The sequence below is a fragment of the Aquarana catesbeiana genome, linkage group LG02 (assembly GCF_042186555.1).
Source record: "Aquarana catesbeiana isolate 2022-GZ linkage group LG02, ASM4218655v1, whole genome shotgun sequence".
Classification (NCBI taxonomy): domain Eukaryota; kingdom Metazoa; phylum Chordata; class Amphibia; order Anura; family Ranidae; genus Aquarana; species Aquarana catesbeiana.
The window spans coordinates 361,770,007-361,791,315 of record NC_133325.1 but is presented as its reverse complement, the minus strand read 5'-3'; the positions used below and the strand labels follow the sequence as shown (position 1 = coordinate 361,791,315).

The window sequence follows — 21,309 nt, the reverse complement described above, 5'->3', positions numbered from 1 at the left end:
TCTGTCGGCCAGAGAACCTGTCAGTGGTCAGAGGTAGAAGGTAAGCTGTCGCCACAAAGGGACCAACCATCTTTACCAAGGACCACAGTGAGTAACTGAAGAAAGTACCGGAACCATATTCTCACTGAACGGGCACGGTGGAGAATCAGACAACTTCATGTGGTGATCAAGTTAGGGACCCAACCCGCGGAGGAAACACTTGCAGAGCAGCCTTGTGAGTCAAGCCAGGGACCTTGCCGGTTAGCAGGGGGGAAGCTTGAGAAGTATCTGGAGTGCCAAGCTAGGGACCCAGCAGGGAAGCGTGGGTGACGCTTGAGGGAGATACCACCGCCAACCTTGGAGGAGCTCAAGGGATTAAGAGTCAGTGAATCAGTGGGTCTAGTGAGAGACCAGGAGCTCAGTGTTGAAGAACTACAAGATGCAGTTGTAGTGGAGCTGAAAGAACGGTTACGTAAGAGTTAGGAACTGTTAAAGGACTGTTGCCATAAAAGACAGCATTCCTGCATGTGCAGAAGTGGTGCCTTGCTGGGGCCTTTCCCTGCACGGCTGTCTGCCTATTGAAGTCTCAGAGTCTCCCAATTGGATCTATAACTACTTAACGGTGTGCTGGCCCTAACCCCCTATCCCCGAAAAATACAAAAAAGGCTACCAAAAGAAATAAAACCTCTATTACATCCAAGAAGTGTCTGGTGCCCAATGACTTTCACCATTTTTGCACCCACTATGCCTCACAACCCACTACATACTGATGTCAGCTATCTTTGGCCTTAGAGGTCCTCATTAGACTGGACAAGGCTGGAGACTTTGCAACACTAATAACAAATTATTGTTGAGTGTAGGCAGAAGCATATTATTATTTTTTTGCTTATTTTGTCTTTGTATGAATTACAGGTTGTTAATATATTTTTAGTTTCTTTTTGGATTATATGTCTACAGGATGTCAAAGTAGCTGGAGATTCTGTATAGATTATTGTATTAATATTAGTTTGTTTTTTTTGCGCAAGCAAGCTGAATTTATATTTTCTTTAATTTGCTGATGGTGCAAATCTTTCTAAGCCTGGCTTCACACTATAACGGGCTGCGGATCGCACAGGAGCGCTGTGCGTCCCTGTTCCCCGTTTCAGGGACGAATCAGGGCCGATTCTATGCCTGAATTCGGCCCTGAAACGGAGCCAAAGACGCACAGCGTTTTTGTGCAGTGCGCTCCGCAGCCGCCGCGGAGATATGTGAACCGGTTCCATAGGGAGCCAGTCACATTCTCCTGCTATACGAATTAGATGTGGGGAAACGCACATCTAATTCGCATAGGTGTGAACCCGGGCTAAGGCCTATATTTATTTAAAGGTATTAATATTTAAAAACTAAAAATGTACTCTCTATTTTGCAGTCTGAGAAAAAAAGTGTATCTAGCATTGCTATGTAAACCTAAAAGCAGCCCCAGTGCTTTCCAACACTAGCGCAGATGCTGGAGTCTCGCGGATCAGAAAACTACAACCAATAATCTACAAAATTCAGTAACTCCCTACTTATGAGACTACTACAGCCTTCCTGTACTGCAAAACCTCTCAAGTGCCAAGCGCTATGCTCAATATTCAAAACATTTTTTTTCACAGGTCAGTCAAAAAATTAAAATGTTCTACTCAACATGTGAACCCATGCTAAACATAATATGACACTGTGGGGTTGATTTACTAAAACTGAAGCACTCAGAATCTGGTGCAGCTGTGCATGGTAGCCAATCATTGTCTAAAGTCAGCTTGTTCAATTAAACTTTGACAATAAAACGTGGAAGCTGATTGGTTTCTTTGCAGAGCTGCACCAGATTTTGCACTCTCCGGTTTTAATAAATCCACCCATTTGTACTGTTGTAGTGTCATAACCCCAATATATCTTTCAGACTTCAGGATAGATGAGTTCTTGATGTGCACATCAAAATTCTTATAACAGTTTAGCTAGCTTGTCCCCTAGACTAAACAAGCAGTTAACCCCATGCAGTGCAGGTGCATCCCTACTGCAAGGGAGAATTGAGCTTTAACCCATCAAGTCAATTGTTTTTTATCTATTAGAATGCAAATCAAAGTTACAAGAATATCCATTAGATTTAGAGTTGCCACCTCATCCCTTTAAACCCAAACACATATGATTTACACAGGTTCTGAGGCTAATTAAATGCGGATAAAACACCAAGTGAGTTTAATTACCAACTTAATCAGCCACATAACCTGTGTAATCAATATGTGTTCAGGTTTAAAGGGATGAGGTGGCAAATCTAATTAGATTCTGTTTTTTTTTTTTTTTTTTTTTTTGCAGTCACTAAGTCATAAACATACGATTAAGCCTTTTTGTGTTTTACATTAAGTAAAAAAAAAAAAAAATCTCAATATTAGATTACATAATCATTTTATTTATTTTTCGTATGCACTGAAAATAAGCATGGAGAATGCTCCCACCACCAAGACATATCTAGTCAAGCTAAGGTTACCTGATTCAGTCAGTGCTTGATAATCACTCTTTCCTTTTTAAACAGGGATAAATTAAAAGATATAAAATCATTCACTGTATTGAAATATTTAGTAAAATCATTTTAGATATTAATAGCTTTGGTAAAATAAAAACTTTACAGGCTTTTTTTTATATGGCAGTCAACAACATTCTTGTCCTTTATGGCGGTTTTTGTAAATCTATGACCATAATCATCCCAGCAGCTTTAAAAAGTATATCTAGCCAAAACGTTTTTTTTTTTTTTTTCCATAATGTAGGGAGCTGCTTGAACCTCTTAGTATTTTATATCTGTCTGTATTGCAGATTTTCTCTCACTACCTGGAAGGTGAAACTGATGTTGGCAGTACAAGAAGTGGGGGTAAATCTCCGATCCCAGGAGAACATTAAAAACCCAACAAGCAGAGGCATAGATTGAAGCTTGTGGGCCCCAATACAAAAGATGACCTGGGCCCCCCACACTACCACCCCACTTCCACTGTGTGTGCAGATACACCCACCGCACGCCAAGATACTCAAAGTGGCTTAAGAGTTTTGAGTTCCCAGAGTTCCTCCTTACATTAGAGGACAGGGATCACTCCTGGAGAATCAGAGGACAGGGATCACTGCTGGAGAATCAGAGGACAGGGACCCCTGTCAGATCATTTGGCAGAGCCCATTTTCAATTCCAGCACTGCAAACAGCTCCCCCTCCCCCCCACAATACACAGGGCTGAAATCACATTCCTTTACACACAGTCTATCAGCCTTCACAGGGTGTATCTGGGTTTTATGTTGCCGTTCTGACCTGTGAAATCCCCTGGTCAGAATGGCAGTGTAGCTGCAGTAGGCAGATACACCCTATGCAGATCATGGCTGACTGGCTGTGTTGTAAAGGAATGTGATTTCAGCCTTGCGGAGGAGGAGCAGTATAGAGTGCTGTACTGGTAAAGGAGCTCAGCAGCAGGCATAGCATCCAGGGCTTTGGGGGTAGTCAGGGGGCTTTGTGTGGTGGGGGGCGCAACTTAGATCTGGGGGGGGGCAAAGCCATGTGATATGAAATCCGGAGCCTGCAGCCCCTCAGGGGCCCCTCAGGAGCCCCTCAGGAGGAGTTAAGGGATTTGTTTTAGCAATTTCTGAAGGTTTCTCTGTCAGTGTTGGCAGGTGTTGGGGGAAGGTCACCTCCCGGAGGTGCGTGTCTTTTCCCCAGTTGTCAGGGAAGTGGGGTAAGCGGTCATCCCGTGTGGGAGGGTACAGAGAATCCCTGCTAGTGACTAGAAGACACTGAGAAGTGTCTTACCTCTCCAGTGACATCGGTCCCATTGTGGCTACATGTCAGAGAACTCACAGTTTCCGTCTCCGTGCAGCAATGACTAACGGCCATGCGCGGTGTCCCCGACAGAGGCGAACGAGTTCTGGATCGAACGTGCACACCCACGCACCTATATGAACGTGTGCGCGCACCCGCACAACTATACGAGCGGGTGTACGTTCTCACGCACGCACATTCACGTCCACCAATCCCGATGCTCAGCCCCATATATAAACAAAGTCTTTGCCTGACACTAGTGCTGGATCATCTTCAGCTAGTTCCTAAGTTCTTGATTCCTGTGCGACCCGTTACCTTGTTCCTGACTACCCGGCTTCCTTGACTACTCTTCTGTATCTCCCTTGCCTGTTACCTACCTCTGCTGATTATACCGACCCTGGCTTGAACTCTCTACTACGGCTCTGCCTCCTGACTTTGTACCTCGCTGCCTGCCCGTTGCCGACCTCTGCCTGACCTTGACCACGAACTTGCCTCCTGTTTAAGATACCTCGCTGCCAGCCAGTTGCCAACCTTTGCCTGTCCTGACGTTGCAGTTGTTCTTGAACTCACACCTACCTGCCCGGCTTCTACTAAACAGTTCTGGTGATCAGTCTTCCCATCTTCTCCCAGAGGATCCTGAACCTCCTAGTTCCAGTTCTCCAGCCTGCAAGCACCTGCACCCTTCCGTGCCCCGGCACTCCCTGTCCTCACTACCAGGGGTGTCAGGACCGGAACCGTGCGAGAGGCCTCCCTCAGCATTTCAGACTCCGCTGTAAGGTACGTGACAGTACGATCCAGCAAAGATGGAGTCTGAAAGGGGGACCTCACCTCGAGATGCTCTGTGCCAACAGATTTCGGCCCTTACCCAGGCAGTCCAGGGCCTACAAGATGGCTACCGGCAACTCGAGCAAAGAGTGGAGTCATTGTCTCCAAATCTCTCAACTCACCAGGCGGCTATAGCATCTCGGCCTCCTGGCCCAGCGGCCTCAGCATCAGCACCTGCAATAATGATGCCACCCCCAGAGCCTCGAGTCCCCACTCCAGAGAGGTTTTTGGGAGATTGCAGCAAGTTCCGTGCCTTTAAAAATGCCTGCCAGCTATACTTCTTGCTACAGCCCCATACCTTCTCTTTGGAGAGCACCAAGGTGGGGTTCATCGTCTCACTACTCCAGGGGGAACCCCAAACCTGGGCTCACCGCTTACTGGAGCAGGCCAGTCCGCTATTAGACACTATGGACTCTTTTCTGAATGAAATGGCCAAATTGTATGACAACCCTCAATGTGCCACCACCGCAGAGGCCAGTCTTCATGCCCTCCAGCAAGGACGTAGGCCAGTGGAAGATTACGTAACAGACTTTAGGCGGTGGAGTTCCGATACCCAGTGGAATGATGCCGCCCTCTGCTATCAGTTCCGCATCGGACTCTCTGAGGCACTGAAAGATGAGTTGGCCCGTGTTGGACTTCCAGACTCTTTGGAGGACCTGATCCAATTGTCCATCCAGATAGACCGTCGTCTAAGAGAACAGAGATCTGAATGAACCAGTCAGATGCGGCCCATGTGGATGTTGCCCAAGGTTCCTAGCAATCCTCCTATGTCTGTCTCCCATGTACCTGCTGCCACCTCCGAAGCTCCGGAGCCAATGCAGATAGGTCTGCTCCGTTCACCACTGCCACCCAAAGAAAAACAGCGTCGACGCCAGAACAACCTCTGCCTCTATTGTGGGGAAGCTGGCCACTATGCAAATATGTGCCCAAATAAGACCCATAAGTTTAACTCTCTGCCTCATGAACCTAGTTCACTACCTATAACAAGATCTGCTCACATTGCTGTCCCTGTTTCCTTGCAGCTTCCAGAAGGAACACTCCGGGTCCGGGCCATAATTGATTCTGGCGCCTGCAGCTGCTTCGTAGATCGTGCCTTTGCCCTGCAACATAACATCCCGTTAACACCCAAGCAACAACAACTCTCCATACGGCTAGCAGACGGGTCAAATATTAAATCCGGGCCTATTACTCACGAAACCCAACCACTGCCCGCTAACATACTACCCAACCATCAGGAACTACTATGCCTGGACGTCATCTCATCCCCATTATTTCCAATTATTCTGGGAATGCCGTGGCTGCAAGCCCATAATCCTCAAATCAATTGGGTTACGGGTGAAGTAGTGTTCCAGTCTATCTATTGTCTCCAACTGCCTTAAGGTCATCCACCATGTAACCCCAGTCATCGGCTGTTTAAAATCTACATCAGAATCCCAAGAACTGGTCCCATCTGTGTACCATAGTTTCCTGGATGTGTTTGACAAACAGAAAGCGGACACTCTTCCTCCCCACTGGGTTTACGATTGCCCAATGGAACTGTTACCGGGGGCAGAAATTCCATTTGGAAGGATCTTTCCTTTGTCGGAACCCGAACTCTTGGTCCTTAAGGAGTACATTGACGAAAACCTCAAAAAAGGTTTTATCTGACATTCCTCTTCTCCAGCCGGTGCTGGAATATTCTTCGTCGAGAAGAAAGATCATTCCCTCCGCCCATGTGTGGACTACAGAGACCTAAATAAAGAAACGGTTAAGAATCGCTATCCTCTCCCACTGATCCCAGAACTGTTTCAGAGACTTCGCTCGGCACGGATATTCACAAAACTGGATTTGCGAGGTGCCTATAATTTGATTCAAATCCGTGAGGGGGATGAGTGGAAGACAGCTTTCCGGACACGCTTCGGCCACTTCGAGTACCTAGTTATGCCATTTGGACTCTGTAATGCACCGGCTACCTTCCAACATTTTGTAAACAACATTTTTAGAGACTTTTTGGACTCATTCGTAATTGTCTACTTGGATGATATTCTGATATTCTCAACCTCCCTAGAAGTTCATCGTGACCATGTGAGACAAGTTCTTCAGGGATTGAGACAAAATGGACTTTTCGCCAAAGCCGAGAAATGTGAGTTTGAACGCCAGACCATTCACTTTCTCGGCTTGGTAATATCAACTGGGGGTGTGGCAATGGATCCTCAGAAGGTCTCAGCCATCATGTCCTGGCCACCCCCAACCGATAAAAAAGGAGTGCAACTTTTTATTGGATTCTCTAACTTTTACAGAAAATTTATTAAAAATTTCTCCAGTATTATAGCACCCATCACACACCTCACAAGGAAGCAAAGCCGTTTTCAATGGACCACAGCAGCCCAAGCTGCGTTTGACAAATTAAAAGAACTATTTACCTCTGCCCCGGGTGTTGAAACACCCTGATCCTGCCTTACCTTATACCCTGGAAGTGGATGCATCGGAGAGCGCTGTGGGGGCCATCCTGTCCCAGCGCCAAGGGCCCAAATCCTTAATGCACCCTGTGGCTTTCTTTTCCAAGAAATTAGGTGTATCAGAGAGGAATTATGACGTTGGGGACCGAGATCTCTTGGCGATAAAAGCAGCCTTAGAAGAATGGCGGTATCTCCTGGAGGGAGCAGCGCATCCCATATTGATCTTCACAGATCATAAAAACCTAGAGTATCTTAGGACTGCCAAGTGTCTCAGACCCAGACAGGCAAGATGGGCTCTTTTCTTTTCCCGTTTCAATTTTCACCTTACCTACCGGTCAGGGTCTAAGAACATCACACCCGATGCGTTATCCTGCATGTTCACGGAGGCTGAGGTTTCTTCACCACCAGATACAATCCTGCAAGCTGGAAATTTCTTATTAACCCAATCTAGCTTTATATCACAAATCTGTCAGGCATCTTTAAGGACATCGATACCCCCAGGAACTAACTTTCAAGAAAAAGACGGGCTCTTCTGGCAAGGAAATAACATTTTTGTCCCTCAAGATCTATGTACCACCACCCTACAGGTCTGCCACGACTATCCCTTAGCGGGCCACTTTGGGGGTCACAAGACCATGGACCTAACTCAAAGGCACTTTTGGTGGCCCAACCTGGCAAAGGACTGTAGGAATTATGTAAATTCTTGCTTCACCTGCCTTAGGAATAAGAGTAGCAAGAATAAAGCATGGGGACTATTGAGACCACTGCCCATCCCTGAAATACCTTGGGATAAAATTGCAATGGACTTAATTGTCGAGCTTCCCCCTTCTGAGGGATTTTCATCGGTCTTCGTGGTAGTTGACCGTTTTTCCAAAATGGCACATTTTATCCCCATGAAAGGGACTCCGTCGGCAACCGAGACTGCCAGGATTTTTATCAAGGAAATCGTTAGACTTCACGGAATTCCCAGTGACATTGTTTCGGATCGTGGAGTACAATTCACATCTAAATTTTGGAAATCATTGTGTGAGGCACTAGGCATCAAACTGAGCTTTTCTTCAGCATATCACCCCCAGACCAATGGGCAGACTGAACGCACTAATCAAACGTTGGAACAGTACCTATGTTGCTTCTATTCTTTTTCTCAGGAAGATTGGGCCTCATTGCTGCCCTTGGCAGAATTCGCATGCAACAATTCTACGCACTCTACCACAAACCAGTCACCATTCTTCTCCAACTACGGGTTTCACCCCTCCTTTCTGCCAGTACTCGTACCAGACTCTCCTTTACCCGCTGTCCAGGAGAGACTCAATTTCTTTGCCGCAAACAATCAGTTGCTTAAACTATCTCTAAGGCGCAGGAAGATAATAAAAAATTCTTCGACAAGAAAAGAAGGGGAGAATTGGATTTAAAGGTTAGTGATCGTGTGTGGCTGGCTACTACAAACCTGAAATTGGCATGCCCTTCTAAGAAACTGGGACCCAGATACATAGGGCCCTTCTCAGTCAAGAAGAAAATCAATTCAGTCGTCTACGAACTTGAACTCCCCAATTCATTCAGGATCCACCCTGTTTTCCATACTTCACTACTCAAGGTCGATGTACCAAATTCCTTTCCGGATCGGAAGGTGGACCCCCTGAGGCTATAGTTGTGGATGGGGAAGAGGAATTCGAGATTGAAGCCATTTTGGACTATAGGAAACGACAAGGGCAGAATCAATATTTGATCAAATGGAGAGGCTTTGGCCCAGAAGAGAATACCTGGGAACCCGAAACAAATCTCCATGCCCAGAGACTCATATGGGCCTTTCACCGCTCTCGCTCAGAGGGTTTGGTTTCAAGAGGCATCCGGAGGCTGCCCTTAAGGTGGGGGCAATGTCAGAGAACTCACAGTTTTGTCTCCGTGCAGCAGTGACTAACGGCCATGCGCGGTGTCCCCGACAGAGGCGAACGAGTTCCGGATCGAACGTGCACACCCACGCACCCATACGAACTTGTGCGTGCACCCACACAACCATACAAGCGGGTGTACGTTCTCATGCACACACGTTCACGTCCACCAATCCCGGCGCTTAGCGCCATATATAAACAAAGTCTTTGCCTGACACTAGTGCTGGATCGTCTTCAGCTAGTTTGTAAGTTCTTGATTCCTGTGTGACCCGTTACCTTGTTCCTGACTACCCGGCTTCCTTGACTACTCTTCTGGATCTCCCTTGCCTGTTACCTACCTCTGCTGACTTTGTACCTCGCCGCCTGCCCGTTGCCGACCTCTGCCTGACCTTGACCACGAACTTGCCTCCTGTTTAAGATACCTCGCTGCCAGCCAGTTGCCTGTCCTGACGTTGCAGTTGTTCTTGAACCCACACCTACCTGCCCGGCTTCTACTAAAAGGTTCTGGTGATCAGTCTTCCCATCTTCTCCTAGAGGATCCTGAACCTCCTAGCTCCAGTTCTCCAGCCGCAGGCACCTGCACCCTTCCGTGCCCCGGCACTCCCTGTCCTCACTACCAGGGGTGTCAGGACCAGAACCGTGCGAGAGGCCTCCCTCAGCATTTCAGACTCCGCTGTAAGGTACGTGACACTACAGGACAGCACTCTCCTCCTCTTAACTCGCTGAGCTCGGTTACCATTCCATGTTGCTAGCACACAGCACAGACGTTTCCCCATCCTGGGCTGTTCTCATCCCATGCTCCTCTCCATTTAGGAAATGGCTCACAGCTTCTCTCCAGCCAATGACAACAGAGGGGTGTGGACTGTGGAAGGCAAAGTGGAAGCCCAGTACTGGAGCGTGGCTGTGGGTCCCTAAGGCAGATCGGAGCTGGACTTTGTGGAGGAAACTATTATTTAACAGGGAGGCTGCAGGGACCCCCTGGAGCTAAGGGCGGGGTTGCGATTGTGACCTCTGTAACCCCTTATGCTACGCCCATGCCAACAAGAATTTGAATCCTTTCCCACTCTATTCCAAACTACAAAAAACAATTGGCTTGACATACACAGTAAAACCAGTCACGTTTTTAAGTCCTGACTCGAATTCTAGAGATGTTAATGTTATAAAGACTTTAATTACAGATTTACAAGGGCAAATCTGTAGACTTTGTTGTAGACATTCAGTGACAGTAAAACATTCTTGCAGAATCTAATCTTTGGACAATTTTGCCTGTAGTTCCAATTAAAAACATATTAATGAATGCAGTATGGAACAGTAAAAAGGAAGTTTGTGTGTCTTATCAAATCCTTATAGCCTTTTTAAATATCCTGGTTTGCTTTATTTAGGTTATAGATACCACCATCAGCTAATTATTACTGACATAGCTGAAAAAATCTATTTAATAATGTACATTATTATTTGGATATAAATATGAATTCAACTCAGTTTGATAGTGGTGTGCCCTTAAAGATTGCAATATATAAAAGAATGCACTATAGAAGAGACAAGAGATAAAGTATATAGGTGTGTTTTAAGTCAGCATTGTTTAAATATAGCAACCCCAAAGCTCCACTTCCTGATGGTGTTGAAGCTTGCCCATTCTTATCTATTTTCTGCACATTCCTATTGACTCTAGATTGGGTATGATGGGCTGACCTGGGCATTAGAAATATGCAACAGATATAATGGGGTGAGCTCTAGGCAATGTGAGAGAGCGTGTCACAGACACTTGGCTTAGACAACTGCAGCCAGCCCCATGGATGGTTGGCAACCCTGGTGATTAGGGTGTGCCCAGGCCTATGCACTAAGCGGTTGGGGTACTCGGTTACTTGGGGAGTCACAGTAACCTGTCTGAACAGAGGTGTGTAGACAGTGGACAGTGGATTATGTCAGTCAGTAGAGCAGTGGATGGTGTCAGTAGGTAAGTGGATGGTATCGGTAGGGCAGAGATTGGTGTCAGGGGAATTTACTAAGAACAGCTGTGCATTACAGCCAGTCAGCCTCTAGCTTTCATTTTCAAACCTTAAAGTAGAACTATAGGCAAAACTTTTTTTTTCATTTTGGGATAGAGCAAGGGAGGGTTATAAGCCCTGTCAGATTTTTTTCGCTCTTTTGTGTACCATTGTGGATATTTCCCTTCACTTCCTATTATATTGTCAAACAGGAAGTGACAGATTAAGGGAATTCCTTGTGGACACCAGAAATAGTGTCCCCTTTGAACCTTCTACTACTTTTCTGGGGACAACCCAAAATTTTCTTTTACTTTCACTTTCATGATAATGGAAAACAGGGCAAATAGAGAGGGCAAATCTCTTTAACTGGGACATAGGCAGCAATGAAAACTGACAGCAGTTCTAATCCATCTTCACTCTCTCTAAAACAAAAAAAAGAAAGTTTTACCTGTAGTTATACTGTAGCCTCCCTGGAGGAATGATTATGTCAGAATTTTGCATCCCAAAGCGGTACAATTGTTTTGCATAGAAATTTGGCGTTTTATATTGTAGACCTGTAATTCTTAGCAATAACACACTTAAATCTATCCAAACAAGAGAGAGTAGATAACCCGGGTATGATAAAGTTTGAAACACAAAATCAAACAAAAAAATTATACTATAATAAATAACTATAAATAATTATAAAAAATAATAATATAATAATAATAAAATTAATTTCCCCACGATTCACTATCGCTCAATTCTGCAAGTGATTCTAATTTACTATCGCTGTTTTCTAGCTGGTCTAAAACCACTTTTGACATAAAGGGACACTTTTTGGTTGCTATGGACAATCTCCAGTTTCCAGGCAGAAAGAACAGTATATATAATATAAAACTGCATGCAGGGCTTTGGACAAAGCACTAAGGACAAAAGTGATGTGAAATGATTTTATACAGTAATGTAATCTGTAAGATTACAGTGTACTGTATGTGTTATGAATTTTCAATTTTTTGAATTTGCCGCCGGGCTCTGCCCCCGTGCGTCGCAACGCTCACAGGGAACGGAGCCCGGCACACAGAGGCTTCGGGCGGAGGACAGAGCCCTCAGACACAGCGGGGGGACATCGCAGGATCCTGGAGACAAGATAAGTACACTGCACCAGGATCCTGCAATGCAATCCCGAGTCCCACTCGGGAAAACCGCCAGGGAGGGTAACTGAACGAGCTGAAGTTAGAAGCTACATGTTTACTATGCACAGCTGATTCTGTCTACTTTAGTTTTAGTAAATTCCTCTCAGTAGGGCAGTGAACAGTGTCGGTAGATTTACATTTTTTATTATTATTTTTTACAATTTTATTTTTTAAATCATTTCTTTACTTAATTATTTTTTAATTATTTGTTTTACAAAAAATCCTCGTTGGGGACACTACCAACACAAAACTTTCTCAATCAGGACAGCAAGGAACCTAAGGCCTAGGTGTCTGTACATGGTGAAATTTTTTAGCTTCCTATTAAACAAGATCCGTCGTTTAATATTTGTATGACCCCCCTCCGCGCTAACAAACTAAGATTTATATGATCAGTAGTTTATTTTATCCCTTTAGATACTTGTTTATGCTAGTACCAAAAATCTGTGCCTATTTTTATTTACTGTAGGTAGATTACTGCATGATTTCATAGAATATACTGTACATAGCAATACGGATAGAAAAAAAGATAATGCACTGGAACTTTAATATAGGTTAAAAATGTAAATATATGTCACTATTATATTTACATGCCATGCACAACTATAAAGCATTATGTGGGTGCACTTAACATTAATTCATAGGTTTTCTTTTCAAATTAATCACTGCAAGTTTTTTTTTTCACAGTATAAAAGGCATACCTTGACTTTGACGAAAAGAAAGAGCGTTGCAATCTTCATTGGTATTGCATGGTGCTAAATCAGGAAGCTGGAAAGAATTGATAATACTTCTTGGTAAAATATTATTTTTTTCCATTCAGTGTTGAATATTGTAATCTTGGTATTATTGTATAACAAAATATAAAATTATGCAATAACTAGGTTCCCAGTTAGTCAGGTACTTCTAGCACACACCTACTGCCAATCTGGATGACAGTAAGCAGGCCCCCTTAGTGCCAGTTCACACCACAAAAACGTCCTCCAGATCTTTTCCGGATGCATTTCTGCATGCGCGCTTTGAATGCTTTTTTGATGTGTTTTACTGCACCCCAGTACAGTTTTGTGCAGGAAAAAAGTAGCATGTTGTACTTTTTTTCTGGAACTGAGAAGCACTGGAACATACTGTGCTGGTATGAACTATGCCATTGGAACCCATATAATCTACTTTCCATGATTTTTGGATGCAAAAAAATAGCACTGCACTGCATGTGGTGTGAACTGGCCCTTTAGAGCCCTTTCACACTGGGGCGGTTTGCAGGCGCTATTGCGCTAATAATAGCGCCTGCAAACCAACCCGAAAGTGCCGCGGCTTTCACACTGGAGCGATGCGCTGGCAGGACGGTAAAAAAAAGTCCTGCCAGCAGCATCTTCGGAGCGGTGAAGGAGCGGAGTGTATACCGCTCCTTCACCGCTCCTGCCCATTGAAATCAATGGGACGGCGCGGCTATACCGCCGGCAAAGCGCCTCTGCGGAGGCGCTTTGCGGTGGTTTTTAACCATTTCTTGGCCGCTAGCAGGGGGTAAAACCGCCCCGCTAGCAGCCGCATACCGACGGTAAAGCTTTACCGCCGACGCTCGCCCCAGTGTGAAAGGACCCTAATGCTTAGAATACTTGGATATGACAATAAAGACCTTTTTACTGCAGGATGCCCCATAACAGAAATGACTGTGTACTGGAACTAAATATAAACAGTTCACTGACAATACATGTCCCTAAGGCCTTTGCAGTGGCAACGTTTTCTGCTCTTGTGTTTTGTGGAAGACAGTCTTTGGCTGTGAGGGAACTATCATATCTTAGCCTTGTTCCTGCAGGCTCCTCCTCCAATACTAATGGTCCCCTGCAGACTCTTCTCTGATTTACGGTTGCAGCGGTGGCTGCATCACGTAAAATGCAGGGCCATCAGTCCTGCATTGTGAGTGAAAAAAGCGTGGGCCTGCCCATAAGTGAAAAGAAGATAAGGTAAGTAAAAGGGCTTTTTTATTGGTATTCTAGGCAAAAACAAGCATTTAAGCAGTGCGGGGTCAGTCCGTCTGCAAGACTGGTTCTTTTCTTTTTATTTTTTTCAGATGTTGTTCTGTTTTAAGTGCATCTTACCACCCCAAAGGCACTTTTACTGCTACAGGGCGGCAGCTCTGCACAGGATCACGTATATATATATGTGTTCCTGACTTCTGCCACCAGAGAGTGTTGCCTGCGGGTCGCTTCTGCTGTGATAATTCACAGCAGAAGCTGATCAGTGGGTGTCGGGCACTTGATGTCCTCTGGCATCTGCCGATCGTCGGTAAACTACACAAAATAGGGATCTGCTTATGTAAACAAGGCAGATCGCCATTTGGACAGGGGGAAGGGATTGATTCTGCGTTCCTGCAAAACAGTGACTCGAATCCATCTCTTCCCCTCGTAAAAGTAGCACAAATAGTAAACACAAACACACAGTTAACCCTTTGATCGCCCTAGATGTGACAGTGACAGTGCATATTTTTAGCACTAATAACTGTATTAGTCTCAATGATTCCCGCAAAGTGTCAGTTAATGTCAAACTGTCTGCCCCAAAATCGCAGTTGCGCTATAAATCGCCTCTAGTATAAAAAAAAAAAATGATAAAAGTTATATATCCCATAGTTTGTAGACGCTATAACGTTTGCATAAACCAATTAATATACGCTTATTGGGTTTTTTTCAACCAAAAACATGTTGCAAAATACATATTGGCCAAAAATGTTATTGGATGCGTTTTATAACAGGTTTTTTTTTTCAAAATTGTCAGTCTTTTTTTGAATATAGCACAAAAAAAATGCAGTGGTGATCAAATACCACCAACAGAAATCTATATTTGTGGGGGAAAAAATTACATGAACGACCACACAATTGTCAGTTAAAGTAACGCAGTGTCGTATTGCACTGGTTTTGAAGGAATCTTCCAGAGGTCAAGTGGTTAAGAACATGTGAAAACGTTAATGTCCATAGTCTGGGCACTACTGGGCTTAAATAATAAAAACTGCATGTTACCATATATCAAAAGTAATCTGACTTTAAATGGATTTAATAAATATCAGAAACGATCATATATTTACCTCATTACATGTTCCCATCTGTTGTTCTGGAGTAATTATGAAGTTAGTCATCACAACAAAAGAGCTGTCTCCCTGTGGAATAATCAGACATAATACTTTCTTAGCAGTATGTAGAAGCTTTCAGTAGCTCAAAGACATTCGTAATTTAGAAGGAATGTAAACTGACCTTAAGTTTGACCTTTAGCATGTAATATATTGGCCCTGCTAGAAAAGTATTTTCACTTGGTCTAACTATGAAAGTTTTGTTTGGGTAAAGAGGCCTCTCGATGTATGTGGGAATTTACACTGCCTCTGCGCTACATGCCCTTCTTCTGTGTCACATCTCATGCAAGGCCTGCAGATAACAGGATCATTTTCAAATAGCAGTCATTTTTATTTAACATGACCTTTCTTGATACATTTGATTTGACAGTTGAAAGTGAAATTTTCCACATACTGTATATTAAAAAGTTCTCCAAAGTGAAACTCACCTTATTACATCATAATTAATGTTCTTCAGGTTCCCTGTGTCCTTTTCCAAGCTGTGAAATCCTAAATTATTTGTACTGAAACCTTCACTGTTCATGCACAACCTGAACAGCATTTTCAGCATGTGAGATATATGCCAAATTATGCAGCTTGGTCTGGGGTGGAGACAGTGCTCTTGGTGGTAAAATTTTTTTTTTTTTGGGGGGGCGCAATCAAACTTAAAAATGAAACTGTTTTTCAAATATTCTCTTGTGCAATAACACCATTCATAAGTCCATAAATAAACTTTAAAATTATAAGTCCATATACAGTTGTGCTCATAAGTTTATATACCCTGGCAGAATTTATGATTTCTTGGCCATTTTTCAGAGAATATGAATGATAACACAAAAACTTTTCTTTCACTCATGGGTAGTGTTTGGATGAAGCCATTTATTATTAATCAACTGTGTTTACTCATTTTAAATCATAATGGCAACAAAAACTACCTAAATGACCCTGATCAAAAGTTTATATACCCTGGTGATTTTGGCCTGATAACATTCACACAAGTTGACACAAAGGGGTTTAAATGGCTATTAAAGGTAACCATCCTCACCTGTGATCTGTTTGCTTGTAATTAGTGTGTGTGTATAAAAGGGTCAATGAGTTTCTGGACTCCTGACAGATCCTTGCATTTTTCATCCAGTGCTGCACTGACGTTTCTGGATTCTGAGTCATGGAGAAAGCAAAAGAATTGTCAAAGGATCTGTGGGAAAAGGTAGTTGAACTGTATAAAACAGGAAAGGGATATAAAAAGAAATCCAAGAAATTGAGAATGCCAATCAGCAGTGCTCGAACTCGAATCAAGAAGTGGAAAATGAGGGGTTCTGTTGAAACCAAACCACAGTCAGGTAGACCAACTAAAATTGCAGCCACAACTGCCAGGAAAATTGTTTGGGATGAAAAGAAAAACCCACAAATAACTTCAGGTGGAATACAAGGCTCTCTGAAAACACGTGGTGTGGCTGTTTCAAGATGCACAATAAGGAGGCACTTGAAGAAAGATGGACTGCATGGTCAAGTCGCCAGAAGAAAGCCATTACTACGCAAATGCCACAAAGTATTCTGCTTACAATATGCCAAACAGCACAGAGACAAGCCTCAAACCTTCTGGCACAAGGTCATTTGGAGTGATGAGACTAAACTTGAGCTTTCTTTATCATACATCACGGGACACGGAGCAGCTATAGTAATTACTATGTGGGTTATACGCCACATATAGGTGAGTGGACACTGGCACACCCAAAAGACAGGAAGTCCCCCCTCTATATAACTCCTCCTATACAGGAAGTACCTCAGTTTTTTTGCCAGTGTCTGTAAGGTGGTGGTCACTGATGTGATACATGTGCTCTTGGAGTATACTTGGAGGTCTGGACGGTTCTATTAAGAATCATGGATTTCAATCGGATCCAGTTGAAAAAGCTGTCAGCCAAAATGGATGGTACCCAAGCCTCATTGGAAGGAGAGAAGATTCCTTGAGGTTTGCCTGTAATGCAGCCTTACGGCGCTGGACCCTGTGTAATGGAACCCTGTGCAGTGTTTGTTCTGACCAAGGTGCTTTCCTGCAGGGTGCTATACAAGCAATGGGGGGAAAAGCGAACTTAGGACTTTAAATGGGACGCAAGGGAAAATTTGCGCCCCCATCCTTAATATCATGAAAAAGAGGGGGGGAGGTTGGGACTTTAAATGAGGTGTGCATGATGCAGCCCAATCACACTCACAGAGGTGCAAACATATGTATGTTTATTAAGGACCAATGATCAACATGGCATAAAAACGCATTGCATACATTAAACAAAAAAAATAATCGCATATAGACAATAAATCTATGTATATACAACCATGGGACATGGGTAGGTACAATTATGCATCTTAATCCCCTAAGCAAGATAAAAGTCATGTGAAGTAAAAAAAAAAAAAAAAAATCTGAAAATTGGTCAATGTGTGTTTGATGCATCAAAGGTAGGCCCGACGCTGCGTTTCATGGACTTCAATCCACTCTTCAGGAGCCGGATGCATCTAAATTCTATAAAAAATGTATAAAAAGCAATATAGTTTCAGGGTCTAACAAAATCAGCAGAAAAGGGGGAAATTTGGGCATAATGGGCCATGCCAAAAAGGTTACTCACATGATAGTCAAAACTGGGACCGTGCGACAAAACAAAGCCAGGGGTGAGCCATGGAGCCTGGCCCGGGAGCTGAGAGGGGGACCTCAATGAGGAACACTGGACCGCACACACCAACACCCCGCAGTGGAGGGGACTTCTATAATGTAGGAAATATATAAAATGTATCTATGATGATACAAGTAATAAAAAACGAGATGATATAAGCTGCAGATATCACCAAGGTGATTGAAAAAAGCACCCGGAGGATTACCTTGAAAGATACATGTGGTGTTTGAAGCCACATAGATGGGGGAGGATCAGGGTTGCATAGGTTGTATCAGTACCATCTCTGAATACCATGAAGCAGGGAGTGAGATGCAGCCCCAGTATTGAACGTCAGCTCCCCCTCAGCCTCACGCAGGCACGACACAGTGGAGCAAAACCTCAGCGAATGCCAGAGAAGCTCACCACATGTCAGCCCAGCTGATATACCGGACATCTGTGTGTGCAACGCCCAACCAAGGAGGTCACATGAACAGTGCCGGGGGTGTGGCGCCGATGCAAGGTGGAAAGATCCGCCCAGCCACTCACCCCCAACCCTGTGGAGGGGAGGTAGGAGGGCGGACACCGGCATGCATCGCAGCTCCCGGGAAACAGGACATCTGCCCACCCACCGACAATGAGTCACACAGACCCAGTCTGGCCACAGGGAGTAAAAAATGTATAAAGTAGTAAAAGATCAAAGTATGTGGACTGTCAGTGCAAAGAACGTTCCATATCAAGCATGCTGAATTACGGCCGGACCCGGTAGGAATCCGCCATAAGAGAGCGATGGGCTACAATCATGAGCACCTCCATCCCTAATCAATGCAAGCAATGGGGGGAAAAGCGAACTTAGGACTTTAAATGGGACGCAAGGGAAAGTTTGTGCCCCCATCCTTAATATCATGAAAAAGAGGGGGGGGGGGGGGGGTTGGGACTTTAAATGAGGTGTGCATGATGCAGCCCAATCACACTCACAGAGGTGCAAACATATGTATGTTTATTAAGGACCAATGATCAACATGGCATAAAAACTCATTGCATACATTAAACATAAAATAATCGCATATAGACAATAAATCTGGCATGCTGAATTACGACCGGACCCGGTAGGAATCCGCCATAAGAGAGCGATGGGCTACAATCATGAGCACCTCCATCCCTAATCAATGCAAGCAATGGGAGGAAAAGCGAACAACCCTGCAGGGTGCTATACAGGTCCAGGGGAGTGGACCTCAGATTAAGGGGGACCCAGTCTCTGAAGGTCTTTTATGACAAAGCTCGCCGTGATGGGTGAAGACTGGACTCCTGTTATGTTCAGAGTCCTGCAGCAGGAATGGTGTCTGCATTTGTTTGCAGTTTCTCTTTTTAAAAAAAAAAGAGTTCTGACTGTCTGTTCTCCCGGTGGCCACTGGGAGCAGTGTGCTGTTTAATCATGCTATGTACTCTTACTCATGTGGGCTGCTGTTTCTGCTCCAGCCACTAGAGGGCACAGGCTCGCCCAGTATGGCCTATTTTTATATAGGCAGGAAGGGCGGCCATGCCATGTAGCAACAGGTTCAGTAGGCCTCTGGAGACATAGCAGCAGCCATGGATACTAACAAAGTGTGAGTACTTACTATGGGAGAACTGTGTGAGAGCAGGGGCGGATCCAGAGTCTAGTCTCGGGAGGGGCACTGCCAGAAAATATATTTTTTTGAGGTACATTTATCGGGGAAATGGCTGGTGTTGGCGCTTCAATCATCACGGCACCATGGTTGTTATGGTGTCAGGATGATTGAAGCGCATTATTACCATAATTACATTGTTATAAAAAATTAAATAGTTTAACTCACCATAATGCAGAATCAGTGGGAGCCCCGAGTGTGTCACTTGCCACGTCACCTGTCACTAGATGCAGATTGTCACTTGCCACGTCGCCTGTCACCAGATGCAGATTATCACTTGCCACGTCGCCTGCCACGTTGCAGATTGTCATTTGCCATGTCACTTGCCACGTCGCCTGCCACCGTGCGGATTGTCACTTGCCACGTCGCCTGCCACGTTGCGGATTGTCACTTGCCACGTCACCTGTCACCATATGCGGATTGTCACTTGCCACGTCGCCTGTCACCAGATGCAGATTTTCACTTGCCACGTTGCGGATTGTCACTTGCCATGTCACTTGCCACGTAGCCTGCCACATGTTGCGGATTGTCACTTGCCACGTCGCCTGTCACTTGCTACCTGCTAAGGTGGTCTCTTGTGTCCCAGAGACAGGCAGCAGAGAGATGATGTAATCTCTCTGCTGCCACAGCTGCCTGCATGGAGGGGGGGAAGTTGAACTGCAGGGATGCAGGGCGGGCGCCGAGAGATGATGTCATCTCTCTGCTCCCCCGCCCACCGGCTCCCTGATTGGTCAGCAGGCAGCAGCCCGCCCACAAACACATTGAGCGGCGGCTCTCCCTCGCCTATGGAGCCGCCCGGCGGCTCCCTCACTTACTCCCTCATTCACCGAGCCGCCCAGCGGCTCCTTCAGTCACCGAGCCGCCCAGCGGCTCTCTCAGTCACGGAGCCGCCCAGCAGCTCTCTCAGTCACGGAGCCGCCCAGCGGCTCTCTGTCACTGAGCCGCCCGGCGGCTCCCTCAATCACCGAGCCGCCCGGCGGCTCCCTCAGTCACCGAGCCGCCCGGCGGCTCTCTCAGTCACCGAGCCGCCCGGCGGCTCTCTCACACATCCTGCTCTCAGTCACCTGCATTTCTCGGAGGGGGCAATTGCCCCGTTGCCCCCCCCCCGGATCCGCCCCTGTGTGAGAGACAAGTCATTAATATATGCTGCATATTTACTGCTGATCCGGGGGGACTGTACAACTGTAACCCCTGGATGGTTAGCAGTTCACTTTAAAGAGTTGTTGACTGCTCTGTAGGCAGGTGCAGCGTAGTATACATGCTTGCAAACTTGTTGCTTAAATGCATGTTTAAATATACACGTTTGGAAAAACATGAGCATGGGTGCATTTTAAGGAGTTGTATCAGTATAGTGCATATGTGCTTGGTTAAATCCTGCAGGTCTAGTATGGGGCCAGATGCAGTTAAGCAGGTGCTTGCTTGCAAACTAGCTGAAATGCACAGTTGCTGGAGTGCACGGTTGCTGGAGCGCACGGTTGCTGAAATGCACGGTTGCTGAAGATACATGTTTTTATATATTTGCATAAATATACATGGTTTTACATGTTTGCATAAAGATACATGATCATAGTTGCACAAGGATGCATGGTTACACAAGGATGCATGGTTGCACAAAGATGCATGTTTATTCATGTTTACATAAATATACATGGTTATACATGTTTGCATAAAGATACATGATCATGGTTGCACAGAATGCATGGTTGCACAAGGATGCATGGTTGCACAAAGATGCATGGTTATTCATGTTTGCATAAATACACATGGTTATGCATGATTGCATAAAGATACATGGTTGCATAAAGATGCAT

At 45.0% G+C, this 21,309-nt stretch overlaps 1 protein-coding gene across 2 annotated transcripts in view; it reads right to left on the bottom strand.

The window, feature by feature from the left end:
• Window positions 1-21,309, bottom strand: part of P2RX1 (purinergic receptor P2X 1) — a 160,891-nt gene that overhangs the window by 47,564 nt on the left and 92,018 nt on the right. Inside the window, exons 3-5 of one of the 2 annotated variants that reach the window (XM_073615053.1) lie at window positions 15,172-15,243; window positions 12,800-12,866; window positions 2,483-2,515 (exon numbers count right to left, since the gene is read on the bottom strand). In XM_073615053.1, the coding sequence (XP_073471154.1) occupies window positions 2,483-2,515; window positions 12,800-12,866; window positions 15,172-15,243 (172 nt within the window). The remainder of the gene's footprint in view (window positions 1-2,482; window positions 2,516-12,799; window positions 12,867-15,171; window positions 15,244-21,309) is intronic. The other variant, XM_073615052.1, reaches the window with a different exon arrangement.